This window comes from Chlorocebus sabaeus, chromosome 13 (assembly GCF_047675955.1).
Source record: "Chlorocebus sabaeus isolate Y175 chromosome 13, mChlSab1.0.hap1, whole genome shotgun sequence".
Classification (NCBI taxonomy): domain Eukaryota; kingdom Metazoa; phylum Chordata; class Mammalia; order Primates; family Cercopithecidae; genus Chlorocebus; species Chlorocebus sabaeus.
In genome coordinates this window covers 9,758,553-9,772,639 of record NC_132916.1, presented here as the reverse complement: position 1 = coordinate 9,772,639, position 14,087 = coordinate 9,758,553, and the positions used below count along the sequence as shown (strand labels likewise).

General features: G+C 38.0%; 1 protein-coding gene across 5 annotated transcripts in view; it reads left to right on the top strand.

The window, feature by feature from the left end:
* Nucleotides 1-14,087, top strand: part of MAP3K4 (mitogen-activated protein kinase kinase kinase 4) — a 126,129-nt gene that overhangs the window by 33,393 nt on the left and 78,649 nt on the right. For all 5 annotated transcript variants that reach the window (XR_012094994.1, XM_038001184.2, XM_008007749.3 and 2 more), the window contains exon 2: nt 9,965-10,155. Coding sequence is in view for 4 of the 5 variants with exons in the window: in XM_038001184.2 (XP_037857112.2) it covers nt 9,965-10,155 (191 nt within the window). In the remaining variant the exon portion in view is untranslated. The remainder of the gene's footprint in view (nt 1-9,964; nt 10,156-14,087) is intronic.

The following is a 14,087-nucleotide window of genomic DNA, read 5'->3' as shown; positions in this document are numbered from 1 at the left end:
AATATGGGCTCATGGTTGTAATCCAGTGTTACCTCATTTATTTTATTGCTCAAAGTGTCCCAGCTTCGGCCAAATGAGAGCTCTTTGAGTTGGTGTCTCTGTAACATACCTGGTGGTTCTGTTTTTGAATATTCCTCACTTGCTGGTGATGCAGGATGCTGAGGCTTATACTGCACCTTCCTTACCCTAGTCCCACAATCAGCCATTTCTCCAAAATTCTCTTTATTGGAGAATGGTATTGGAAACCAAGATCTAGTCCCTGGATAAACGAGCTCTTTCTGTGCTGTGAAAGCAAAGATGAGAGATTTTTGTGCCCAGATTGTCCTAGTTTGCCTTCCCTCTCTAGTTTCCATTTTCCTTCTCCGAATACTTTGGGAGAATACATCGTATGCTCGTATTTCCTTGTTTTATCCTCCCAGCAGTTGGAACTAATGTTTTGAGCATGTGATGTGTGTCTTAGGCCATATTTACAGTTAACTAATTTTGTAATGCAAATTTTAAGAAAAAGTAACTTCAGCTAAGGAGATCCAGGCAGCTCATCTGTCCCCTACAGAGATGGTTCTTCAGTTGCTTGATTTCTAAGAATGCCAATGATAAAAAATGTTTTTTTCCACAAGTAAATTTAATTTAGAATAAGGAGATTTTAAAAAATGTTCTTATTTGCAAGAAAAGAGAGTGAGTAGAAGATTGTAATTCATTCTTGAATGAATTAACCTTTAATTAAAGTTTTAAACATTTTTCTTGTTTCTCTGTAAACTCTTTTATGTTTTGTCTTTGGCATAAGCCCCTTTGTTTTTCCTCCCAGCTTTTGACAGTTTTTTATCTTCCAAATTTTCCTGTCTTAACCCTATGGTTCTCTTTAGTTAAGCCTAAAACAACTGTTTGAATGAATCATGATGTTTATTTTTTGTTGCTTTCCTTTGAATATTTTTTGGTTGGCATTTCATGGTAGAATGTACCCACGGTGATACTGACGTGTCATAATTCTTTCCTTGTTTCAGGGACATGCTCCCACCTGTGTTCCCTGCTGCACTGTTTTGCAGTCAGGCCCAGTCTAAGAAGGAAGGCTTTCCTTTTTTTTTTTTTTTTTTTTTTTTTTGAGATGGAGCCTTGCTCTGTGGCCCAGGCTGGAGTGCAGTGGCCCCATCTCACTGCAAGCTCCACCTCCTGGGTTCATGCCATTCTCCTGCCTCAGCCTCCCGAGTAGCTGGGACTACAGGCGCCCACCACCACACCCGGCTAATTTTTTTTTTTTTTTTTTTTTGTATGTTTAGTAGAGACGGATTTTCAACGTGTTAGCCAGTATAGTCTCTATCTCCCGACCTTGTGATCCGCCTACCTCAGCCTCCCAAACTGCTGGGATTACAGGCGTGAGCCACCAAGCACATCCAGAAGGAAGGCTTTTCTTACAGTTTTGATTTGCTTCTCACTATCCTATGCACATATGATCTAGTATTTATCCTCAAAACTTTGGATGACGATATATATAGACACACTCACACAATTTTTGGAGGTAGTAGATTTGGTAAAAAATAAGAAAACACCCCTGCAAAGTGTCTTATTCTTTGTCCTCTGTTTTTAAGTACTCAGCTATTTGCAACAAAATTGCAAAAATAACAGAAATAATTATGTTTGTAATTTTTTTTTTTTTTTTTTTTTTGAGACAGTCTCGCTCTGTCACCCAGGTTGGAGTGCAATGGCACAATCTTGGCTCACTGCAAGCTCTGCCTCCCAGGTTCACGCCATTCTCCTGCCTCAGCCTCCCAAGTTGCTGGGACTATAGGCGCCCGCCACCACCCCCAGCTTTTTTTTGTTGTTGTTGTTATTTTTAGTGGAGAGGGGGTTTCACCATGTTAGCCAGGATGGTATTGATCTCCTGACCTCGTGATCCACCTGCCTTGACCTCCCAAAGTGCTGGGATTACAGGCGTGAGCCACCGCGGCCGGCCATGTTTGTCTTTTTATGTGTAATGGGACTCATTTGTATTGGGATGTCCAAAGGTTCTCTCTCTTTTTCTTTTGATTTTCTTTTCTTTTTTTTTGGAGTTCTCATTGGAGAGTCTTTCAGGTTGACTAGAATTGAGTTAATTAGTATGAAGTCTTTAAAGTGTTTTGTTATGTTGTATTTATATAGTTTTATGAGAGTTTATTTTCTGAAAGCCTTCATCTGAATTATAAACAGCTTATAATTATTTTTATTTCTAATGATGAGTAAAAAGTTTATCCGTGTGGGCTAATTTGTCTCTTTATATATATTTGTTTTGTATCTTTATGCATTCTTTTTTGTTTTATTTAGTTGAGGACTGATAAAATATGCTGTATAAATCTGTGAGTGAAACAGAAGTCTTTATACCAGAAGACATAAATCAGGCAGGCCTCAGCCACTTATCTACTTGTCCAAGACCTGGTCCTGTTCATTTCTTTTTTCTTTTTTCTTTTTTTTTTTTTTTTGAGACAGAGTCTTGCTTTGTCACCCAGGCTGGAGTACAGTGGCCTGATCTCCCCTCACTGACAGCTCCGCCTCCCAGGTTCCCGCCATTCTCCTACCTCAGCCTCCTGAGTAGCTGGGACTACGGGCGCCCGCCACCACGGCCAGCTAATTTTTTTGTATTTTTAGTAGAGACAGGGTTTCTCTGTGTTGGCCAGGATGGTCTCGAACTCTTGACCTTGTGATCTGCCCGCCTCAGCCTCCCAAAGTGCTGGGATTACAGGCGTGAGCCACCGCGCCCGGCCCTATTCATTTCTTATATAAAACTTACCAACTAATGGTCACAGCATCATGAATACTGATAGCTAATAGGCTGCTCTAGAATATAGAATGTGATACAGGCAGTGATTTTCTGTCCCCACCAATTGAGCTGTATACTTAACAAGAGTTTCTGGTTTGTTCCTAAATCTATTTAGATCTGTACTTTTTATTTGTGATTGTATAACTCAGTAGACTGTTATACAAATCTATGAAATGTGAGTGTGAAAGAGAATTGTAGCTTCTATATAAACTAACTTGGAATGCTTTGCAAAGTGTCACTATAGGTGAGTAACATGCAAAACAATTGCCATCAAATTAGGTGTAAGAGAGAACTGTGAACGCTTAGGAAAAAAAATGATGAACATCCAGAAAAATCACTCTACAAAAGTATTTAAATTTTTGTTGTATTTTAGAGAAATAGAGTGGAGATTGTAGATGCTGCATTGTGCAACATCTGATAAGCCACAAAGTTGACTCAGAACTTCTATCAGTGGATCCGCAATAAAAGACAAGGCTGTAGCCCTCATCAAAGTAGTGGTTGATTAAAACCCATTCATGGGTTGAAGCAAAAATAAAATGTAAGGTTTGTATGTGTGGCAGTTATGTATTACAGTTTAACAAACCATACCAATGTTTAATGGCTTAAAATAAAAACCATTTATTAGCTGTCATGGTATTGAGTGGTTTTTCTGCTGCTTATGGTGTTGGCTGCAGAGCAGGGACAAATGGAGATCCAAAATAGCCTCACTCTCAAGGCTAGCAAGTTAAGTTAGTGCTGGCTGTCAGCTGGGAGCTCCGCTGGTTTGAGCTAGCTAGCTTCTCCTTCATGCACTTCTCCACCTAAGTTGGGCTCCTTACCTGGTGGCTAGCTTTCCCAGGAGTACACAGGTGGCCTTCTTAAGGTTTAGGCCCGGGAGTGGTCCAGTGTCATTTTTGCTACACTGCATGGGTTAAAGCAGTCACAAAGTCATTCCACATTCAGGAGTGGATATGCAAGTTTGTGACCATGAGGAGGCCAGTTTCATCAAGGACCACCAAAGTAACAGCTGCCACAGTATATTGTTTTTTTGTCTGCATGTTTCATTTTTAGTGTTTTTCATGTATGTGTGTTTAATTAACTGTCCAGCCACAAGTTCCAGTAGCATTGGATAAGACCTCTAAATTAAAGTGTTTGCAAGAAAGCAATAATTTGGTTAAAACTTGTATTCTTACTAGTAAGTGTGGGGGCACAGGGATTTCAGCCCATGTTAATCTGATTCCAAAACATTGCCTACATCATACCCCTTTGCTGTCATTTTGGTTAGTAGAGAGTCATCTTTGCACCCAGGGTTACAGAATCACTGAAACAACATTATTGTCAGAAATCAACAATCTTTCATTTTTGTAGCCTTTAAAAAATGTATTTTAAAAATAGTGAAATGTTACGTATTTAAAGGGATTTGGATAACGATTAAATCCAAAATGTAAAAGATAAACTTATTTAACTTGACGTGTTTGTTCAATCAGCAAGTAGTTTTGAGCACATAATCTGCACCAGCAACTGTTGTAGACGCTGGAGAAGCAGTGGTAAGGATGACAAGCTCCTGCTCTTCAGTAATTGTTGGGGAGATAGTTTCTTACTCATTTCCATAGGAAATGTGTGTGTGTGTGTTTCTTTTTTATAAATCTACGTTTGTTTTAAAAAGATGAATTTTCATTAAACAAGTCTAAATGTCTACCTTGAAAAATAACCAAGATTAGTTAGGTTTGTAAAGACTCTATGCTCTGAATCAGTGCAAAAGTTAAGATAGTACATGTTGGATAAGCTCGAGGTTTGACCATTCACCTAGAGGTGAGCTGATAAATGTTCAACTGTAGGTTGATGATAAAGATAACTAACTTATTGATAAATTGACTCGTGTAATAGGGATAACTTATTAATAAATTGGCTTTTGTAATATGAACCAAAAATACAACCTCAAACTGAGCTTAGCTCCCTTTGATTAATACTGCAGGCCAAGCAAGCTATACAAATTGTTTAAAGAAAAAAGAAACCTAGAAAATCTATCCTTTCTGCCTATATCCCTCCTCTCTTTTCCCCAATAGCAGAAATCTCCCTAATACTTATTACCTAATAGAGAATAGGTGAAGTGGAGGTAGATGAGAGAACTTCACACAGATGAATATTATACTTCACAAGTGGATAAAATATCCTTTTATTTCGAAGGGTGTCGCTAAATGAAGTGTTTTGGTTTTTTTTGGGGGGGGGCTGGGGTGGTGTTGGGGGGCAGGGATGGCTTTTGCAGAACCACAGATGTTTTCAGACTCATCTAATCCGACTTCATCATTTTACAGATAGCTATTTCAGGCTCCATTGTGGTTTACCTAATATGTCAGAGTAGAACTATTTAACCCCAAGTAACTTGAATTTTTGTTTTGTTTTCTTTTCACACATTTTTCCTTTAAAACCTACACCAAACTCCCTTGGGTTGAGTTCACGACATACTTTGCCTAGACCAGATTGTAGTGTAATAATAGTACTTAGCAGGGTTTTATGGTAAAAGAGTGAAATGTTTTACGTGACTGTCAGAAATTTAGTACCAGAAAGACATTTCACATTTGTATGTTACTAAACACAAGTAAGACAAATGTTTCAGGGCAGCTGATGTAGACCTTGTACTACTTTCCTCATCCCAAATCATTGGTATCCATGTAAACATTCTGAAGTGGTCAGCTGACCACATTAGCTCATCTCACATGAACCATTACAAAATGAGGTTTTGGATGCTTATGGTTAGTTAATTGAAGTGATGCAAGTTCTTTTGAACTTACCACTAGTATTTTTCTAGATTTTGTGTCTAAGTGTTTGTTTGTTTGTTTGTTTGTTTGTTTTAAAGAAAAAAGAATAAAAGTTTGCTTGATTTCTTTCCCTCTTATTATGTGTTACTTCTAAGCTAAGGCTCCCAGACTGAGTTTTCTCTGACTGCTTTTAATATTTTTCTCTTCATCATTGGTTTTCAGCAATTTGGTTATGATGTACATTACAACAGACTGGGAGTTTTCTTTATAGTTCTTTTGCTCAGAGTTCATTGGATCTGTGAGCTTATGGTTTTCTCCAGATTTGAAAATGTTCAGTCCTTCCTCAGAGATGTTTTTCTGTGCCTTCCTTCTCTAGTTTTGAACTCCAATAACACATGGTTAAACTGCTTGATATTGTCACACAGGGCACTGGTACCCTGTTTTTTTATTTCTCCCAATCTTTTTCTCTCTGATTCATTTTCGATAGTTTCTGTTGCTGTATCTTCAAGTTCACTGATGTTTTTCTGCTGTGTCTGATCTGCTGTTAAACCCACAGAGTCTATTTCAGATATATTTTTCATCTTTATAATGTCCACTTGAGTCATTTCTGGTCTGTTTCTTTCGGTTTTTCTCCTAGTTTGGATCATATATTTTTTTCTTTGGTATTTTTGCTTGTTTGTTTGTTTGAGACAGCGTCTTGCTTTGTCACCCAGGCTGAAGTGCAGTGGCACCAACTCAAGTGATCCTCTCGCCTCTGTCTCCTTGAGTAGCTGGGACCACAGGTGCATGCCACCATACCTGCTTAGTTTTTGTGTGTGTGTGTGTGAAGATGTGGTTTTGCCATGTTGCCCAGGCTGGTCTTGAACTTCTGAGCACAAGCAATTTGCCCACCTCAGCCTTCCCAGGTGCTGGGATTACAGACATGAGCCATTGCACTTGGCTGGTAATTTTTTGATAGGATGGAAAACATTTGTGAATTTTATTTATTAGGTGCTAGACTCTTTAAAAGAAAGTTTCTTTAAATACTGTTGGATTTTGTTCGGACATGTAGGTGTTACTAAGTTGCTTGGATGGAACGTAAACCAGCATCTTTTCCAACAAGTGAGAATACCATGTTGACTGCATTAAGTAAATCCTAAGAAAGTATTAAATTCATTTTAATTATCAATTATAAGTATAGTGGCTGGTAGTACCATATGACATTTTCCTAACTCGTTTTCTGTGATGCTTAATGAGTAAGAAAGGATAAAATATACTGTGTTTTGTCTTATTTTAATCTTTTGTTTATGACAGTATTGGTCTTCATTTAAGTGTGATTTTTACATGTTTACTGTTAGGATAATTCGATAGTTTAGAAATACTTTGAAGTCAGTAGTTGTTCATTGTGTCTGTGTGAATGTATAAGGATAAGACAGATGACTTTTGGTTTTGTCATAAATGCAGATCGGAAAACAAGTGATTGTTAGCTTCTGTAGAATTATTACAAGGATTTCTTCTTGTACTTTTATTTGAGAGTACAGCCACATTAATTTTTCCACGTGTAGAGAAACAGTTTGTCCCCAGTTGGAGGATAGCACAACACGAATACTCTTCTGGGTCCCCAGTGTTAAGTCTTCATAAAAGTTAGCCTTTTTATTGTATGTACTTTCTTAGACCCTCTTTATCTGCTAAAGCACAGAACTCAATTGCCATGGCATGTAGATCCCACAAAGGTACTTATTTATTTTTAAAAAATCAGCTGTGCTTGTCATTTTAGATCATGACTCTCCTCAGGTTGAGGGGCTTGACATTTGGGTCACTGAGGTTTGATATTGTCAGTCCCTCTTCACAAAAATTCTCCTCTTTCACTCTGCGTTGCATTAATTCATCATCCACACGGTACTGCCAGATACTAGCAAAACAGACCATTTTATATTTTTCATAGCCCTTTATTTCCGTTACTTTAATTTTTTTAAAGAAACCTTTACAACTGAATTTCCTGAAATAGTTAGAATGTAGACCTTTAAAATTCCAAATTATTAGTTTTAGTAGTCTTAGAAAGATTCAATAATGGGTACTTCACCCATCCAGGACGGCTGAGATGTGGCCTTAGCTTCTGAGTTCACGTTCCTCCTCACCACAAAGGATGTGTTTTGAAAGAGATTTTGTTTGCTTTTTCATATCTGACTTCATTTTTTAATTATCCTGGTATTCCCTGCTGTCTGGCTTCGATGTATTTAACTGACTAAACATTTGTGCTATAGTTTCCTGGCAGTTACCATTCTTATGTGTTAAGTGCGTTATTATGAAAAGCACTGAATGTTTGAGAACGCTATGCTGGACACTCCTGGAGATTCAGAAGTAATAAAATACAGTATTTTCTTGGAAATTAAATGAAAACAGAAACCTTATAATATTGAGTTTGAAAGAATTCAGAAGATGTTTAAAATGTTAGAAGTGCTTCCAGGCCTATACCATGCTGAACTCCTAGGTGAGCTTCTCTCTTAAGGTGAAGTGGATGAGCAAGAACTCAGGTTCTCTCAGTGAGCACAGTGACCTCCAAGGCCTGTGATATGAGTGGTGTCAAGCATTTAGTGAACACTTACTATATTCTGAGTCTTTGGTTAAGTATTCATTATTGGGTTTAATCCTCATAGGAGTAAGTGTAAGTCTAAGTATTTATTATCCTTATTTTGTAAATGTACACGGTAGAGATAAAATTTGTCCACAGTCCGCCCAGCTAATAGGCAGTACAGCTAGGATTTAAACGTGGGTCTACTACACCACCAAGCCTATGCTGCTTATCATTCCAAACAGTGTTATTAACCACTGCAACACATGGAAAATAAATAAATGATTTTGGTGCTTATAGCCATGTTCTTTAATCAGTCAAATCAACTATTACACAGTGAGTATAGAAGAAGTGGGTGTAAGAAATTTCAAGTTAATCTGTAAGTTTACACTTCATTGTGTGATGTTATGAGACTTATAAATGTAGTTTAAGGAAATAGGCAGGTGCATTTAAAACATATTTCTAAATTTGCACATGGTTTAAAGTTAGCTTTCAGGACATTTAACTTGTATGTCTTGTGTGTACACACATGTTTAGGAGCACATATGTATTCTCATAAAGTATTTAGAGTGGTCTTTAAAAATGCGGTTATTTAAAAAATCAGCTTTTGACCCATTAGGGGTCTTTTATAGATTTCAGTTCTGTAAATTTTTGTAATTCTGCAACATTTTTATTTTTCAAAAGGTAATTTCTTTTCTGTAGTTTTGTCGATCTCATTCAGTCATAATGGACTATACATTGTAGAGTGGCTTTTCTGTTTCGCTCATGAATTTGAAATAGCTTTGATTGTATATCAAGATACAAATTGCCAGGAAGAAATGGATTATATACTGAATATAATTTGGAGTTATGTTTATAAAATATAAAGCATATTTTATGAATGTTCAGAATGAGGTAGACTGTGATGGTGCCTATTTGGAAAGAATTTCATGATTGATTCCTTCTGGTTCACTTCTTAAGAATTGTATTGGCTCTCAATTTGTATCATTAAATCTTATTTTGTTAGCTTTGCAGAAATAGAACTTTGTCAAAATCGTGATGATTTGAGAAATTGGCTAGGGATAGAGAATTGGCAGGCAGTGTTTTTAGAGAACAAATTAATGAGAAATTGCGTTTTGAAGGTGAAAAGAAACATTTTTCTTTTTCCTCTTTTACAGCATCCTTCTCCCCTGCACCTTGCTTGAGCTCTGCACTGTGGTTTTTTTTCTTCCCAATTTTTTATTGTGTTAAAATACACATAAGATAAAATTTAATGTTTTAATCATTTTCAAGTGGTTCAGTGGTATTAAATACATACGTAATGTCTGTGCTGTAATTTTTATCAGAGAACTTAGAAAATGGACCTGCCATACTTTCTCAGTACTTCCTGCTTTACTGTGTGGATCATAGCAAAGTGCTCCTGTACATTCTGTTTTCTGTGTGTTTCGAAGAGAGAAAGAGGCGAGGCACTGAAGTTCGGAGCAGGACTGAACTTGCCCACTCATCAATTAAACTGTTAGTAGCTAGCACATAAGTACATTTTTAGTTCTGTCTGATTTGTATCTTCTAGTCCTTCGCTGTTTTTTCCTTAAGGCGTTAAGTTTTTAGTTCTATATTTCTTTTGTGTTAGAAAGAGCTCTATAAACAAGAGAAACAAAGCATAACAGCTCCACCCATGTGGTACTCCTTGTTCATGGTAAGAGCAGTAGCAGTCACAATCATTACTCTCTTCAAGCGAAAGAAAAGTTCTCCTTTTGAGTTTTCGCAGGTAAAAATAGAGGAGAAGTACGGTGCTGAAGAGATGTTTACGTACAAAAGTTTTACAAAGAATTATTTTAAAAATTATAAGTAAATTTGAATTCACTTACTGTGTTACTGAATGTTTTCCATATGCACTGTCTTTCATAGGCAAGAGGGCATATGGGGAGATGCAGCTTGCAAGAGTCCTGAGTCTGATCCAGAGGACTTCTCCGATGAAACAAATACAGAGAATCTGTATGGCAACTCTCCCCCCAGCACACCTCGACAGATTAAACGCATGTCAACCAAACACCAGAGGAATAATGTGGGGAGGCCAGCCAGTCGGTCTAATTTGAAAGGTGAGTCTTGTACTTTAAAAAACATGTACGAGAGGGCATGACACTTGATTGATTCTTTCTACAATAAGGTTAGCAATTTCTTTTATTTTTAATTTGATTTTCATGCTCCTGTTAAGTTCCATTTTTTTATTTTTGAATTATTACTGTTAGTGTTAATAAAAGAGACACCTAGTTTTCCAGAGATAGAAAGGTTTGTCCTCAGGATGCTTAAAGCCAGCATTGCGCAAGGCATTTGAAGATGTGAAAGAGGGCAAATGTTTCCCAGTGTACTAATCCAAGATGGCTACGGGTTCCATGGGATAGATGGCCTTCTGTTCTTTCAGTCTCTTAGGCTGAAGTTTCTAGATTCTCTCTGCCCAGAAGTGGTATATTGGGGATTTGAGGAGAGGCAGAGCCAGGCTGTCTTCCCCTGGATTCCCTCTGCTCTCTGCTGGTGCCCCGGAGTGCTGCCTTTAGGGTATAGGGCTCTCTTTTTCACACGAAGCACGATGACTAGGTGGTACCCCTCACCTAACAACCATGACAGAACCCGCTTTCTACTTTTCTCTTTCTTTAGGATCGTAAAGTCCACATATTGCTCTACTAGAAGCGGAGAGTTTCGTGCTTTTTTTCCCCCCAGCCTCCTTTTAGTGGGATGTAACTGTTCTTTTTTGGTGGTAGATGAATTGAATGATACTGCACTGTAGCCTCCTTGTGCCCTACGTGATGGCCTGGAACCTTGTGGTTTTAGAATTTACCTCTTAACCTTAGCAAACCAGTTGTCCTAAAACAAATGCCATATATTCCTGGAATTTATTCAGCTATTACTGCATGAGATGTGGATTTTAGTCTTCATCTTGCCTGAGAAATTTCTCACTGTTGACCTCACACTCATATCTACCTCTCCCTTTCTATAGTCTGTGTTCGTTCTTCCTCTTTGTTCTGCTTCCTCTTTCTGTAGATTTCTTCCATATATTGAGCTTTGATGGCTGTTAGTGGCATCTTCACTTTGCTCCCCATCGTAGCCCTTCCTCAAGAGAGAAGGAGGGCAAGAGAATTGGGTTTTGTTGTGTTGATTTGCTTGAGTGAGATCCTATCCAAGGGAAGTTCCCAAGCAGGAAAGAGTCTTCCCCACAAATGATTTTTCCACATAAGATACTTCTTATAAAATTTGATTTGCTGTAATTTTTTAACCTACCCCTTTGGAAACTTCCCATTGCGATTTGTCATCTTGAAAATCATTTCTTGTGCATTTTCTCAAAGAAATTTCTCAAATGACTATAGAAGTTTCTTATATATGGTAGGAATCAGTGAAGTAGCATCTACTGAATCAACATTAGTTAAATATTTGCTTTGTGTTAGTAAAGTGAGAAGATGTCGGTAGTACACTTGCTTTTTCTTATTGATTCATACTATTTTAGAACATGAGTTGAGAACACAATTTCCCCTTTTTATACATTGAGAAACTGAGGCCCAGGGTTTCAGAGCAACTCTTTTTAAGTCCAGAAGGCTTGAGATAGTGTCAGGACTAATTTGTACCACTAGTTCTCATGGTACTCTATTTGGACTTCTTCCTAGTACAAGCAACAGCAGTTACGCCTATCTGAAGGCAATATTTGAGTTGACTTTTTGGTCTTTCACTAATCAGTGAGACAACCAGTCACTAGATGTTTGTTGAGGTTCTGCTGTCCTGCTGGGCTGTGTGAGAGATAGAGGGAAGGGAAAGGATTGGCCCTTTTTCTCCACAATTTTTAAAATTGTTTATTTTATGAAATTATAGAATTTTAGAGCTGGGAGGAGCCTCAGAGATTGTTTGCTCAAGTTCCTGCCATTTTTCAGATGAAGAAGCTAATGCTCACAGACCCTTTGATTTATAGCTATCTGATAGCAGACCTAGGACACCAAAATCCTTAATAACGTATTCTTTTTCTTATCTGCAAAAGATAATGTGTTTGTTGCAGGAAATTCAGAAAATACAGACAAAAAAATAAATCACCCATTGAACCTGATACACAAAAGTAGCTTCGTTTACCATTTGTAAAAGCTTGACTACAGACTCCATAGCTTTTTGCTATATATGTTGATGTTGTACTATCTTTACTATTTTATAATGGCTTCTTAAATTTAATGTTTTATGAACTTTTTATGTCACAGAATAACTTGTACTTTTAATTAAATGTCTGCTATATCATTTGTAGCAACGTCTTCACAGTTGTCTTTAGCAATTACTGGGTGCTTACTGTGGGTTAAGCACTGTGCTTAGCACCTCAAAAGAATTATCTTTTGAATACTGTAATAACCCAGTAAAGTGTTGGTCTTATGTAATACAAGTTAAGTATCCCTAATCCACATGCTGCAAAGTCTGAGGCCTTTTGAATACAGACATGATGCTCCAAGGAAGTGCTAATTGGAGCACTTTGGACTTCGGATTTTTGGATTTGTGGTGCTTACTCGGAAAGTATAATGCAAATATTCCAAAATCCAAAACACTTCTGGTCCCAAGCATTTCAGATAAAGGACTTTAAACCTGTACTTATTTTATGGCTAAGGAAACTGGTTCAGAGCAGTTTTACGGCTTTTAATTTTAAATGTCTCAGTCACATGTGTGTTAGAAAGTGGCTTCACGTGTATGCCAGCTGGTGAATTATTTCTTGCCAACATTCTTGTTTATGAATACCAAGACAAGGTGGAAGTGAGATGCCAGCGGTAGACAGGTGGGCCATTTTAACGTTTTAGTCTTGTGTTGTGATGGTTGATAGTCCTTGAGAATTTATTTGTTCTCAGACTATTGCAACACAGCATGGTGGACAAAAGCAGAAACTTGGTTGCTCGATCGCCCAGACTCCAGTCCTGGTTCCACCATCTTCTGCATATGCAGCCTCCATATATCATTTTCTTTACCTGTAAAATCATCTGCCTTACAGTGTCGTGAGGATTATGTATTCAGTATTAGCTATCATCATTATTATTGTAAACTCAGGATTTCTTTTTTTTTTTCTGAGATGGAGTTTCACTCTTGTTGCCCAGGCTGGAGTACAGTGGCGCAATCTTGTCTCACTGCAACCTCTGCCTCCTGGGTTCAAGCGATTCTCCTGCCTCAGCCTCCTGAGTAGCTGGGACTAAAGGCATGCGCCACCATGCCCGACTAATTTTGTATTTTTAGTAGAGACGATGTTTCACTATGTTGGCCAGGCCGGTCTTGAACTCCTGACCTCAGGTGATCCACCTGCCTCGGCCTCCCAAAGTGCTGGGATTACAGGCATGAGCCAGCGTGCCCGGCCATAAACTCAGGATTTCTTCCCAATACTTACTACTTTTTTTCTTGACTTAAATCCTAAAGCAAAATTAAATAATTATATTGTTGACATATCCTTATTAAATGGTGTTCCCATTTTTAGGACCCTGAGTTTTAGATTAAATGATTGTCTGAAGTCATGTAGCTACTGTTCCTGTTTCTGTCCTGCCTGGACTACACATTTCCTCGTATGTCTTCCTAGTCCTTTGCTTTATCTCACTACATATGCTGCTAGTACAGTTTTTTGTTATTGTTGCTGTTGCCTGTCTTTCCTTCCTTCCATCCTCTTCCTCTCTTTTCTTTCTTCTACCTTTCTCACTCTTTCTCTCCTCACTCCCTTTTTTCCTTTCCTCCTTCTGTTCTTTCCTTACTTCTTCTCCATTCTTTCCATTGAATCAGCATTTGAGTGACTCCGTAGGCATGTGTTCTTTTGGAAGATGAATAAGACCTAGTTCCAGGTCACGTAGGGAGTACCCAAATGACCAACAGTACAGGCTCCTCTGGATGCACACAGGAGGCAGTGTTGAGAAGACCTGGGCTTGGGAAGACTTCTAGAACAAGTGATATTTGTGCTGTGACCTCAAAGCTGAGTCAGGAAGACCAGTATTTCAAACTAGCATGTGACTCATAATAGTATATTGGCCCCCTCAGTATTTTG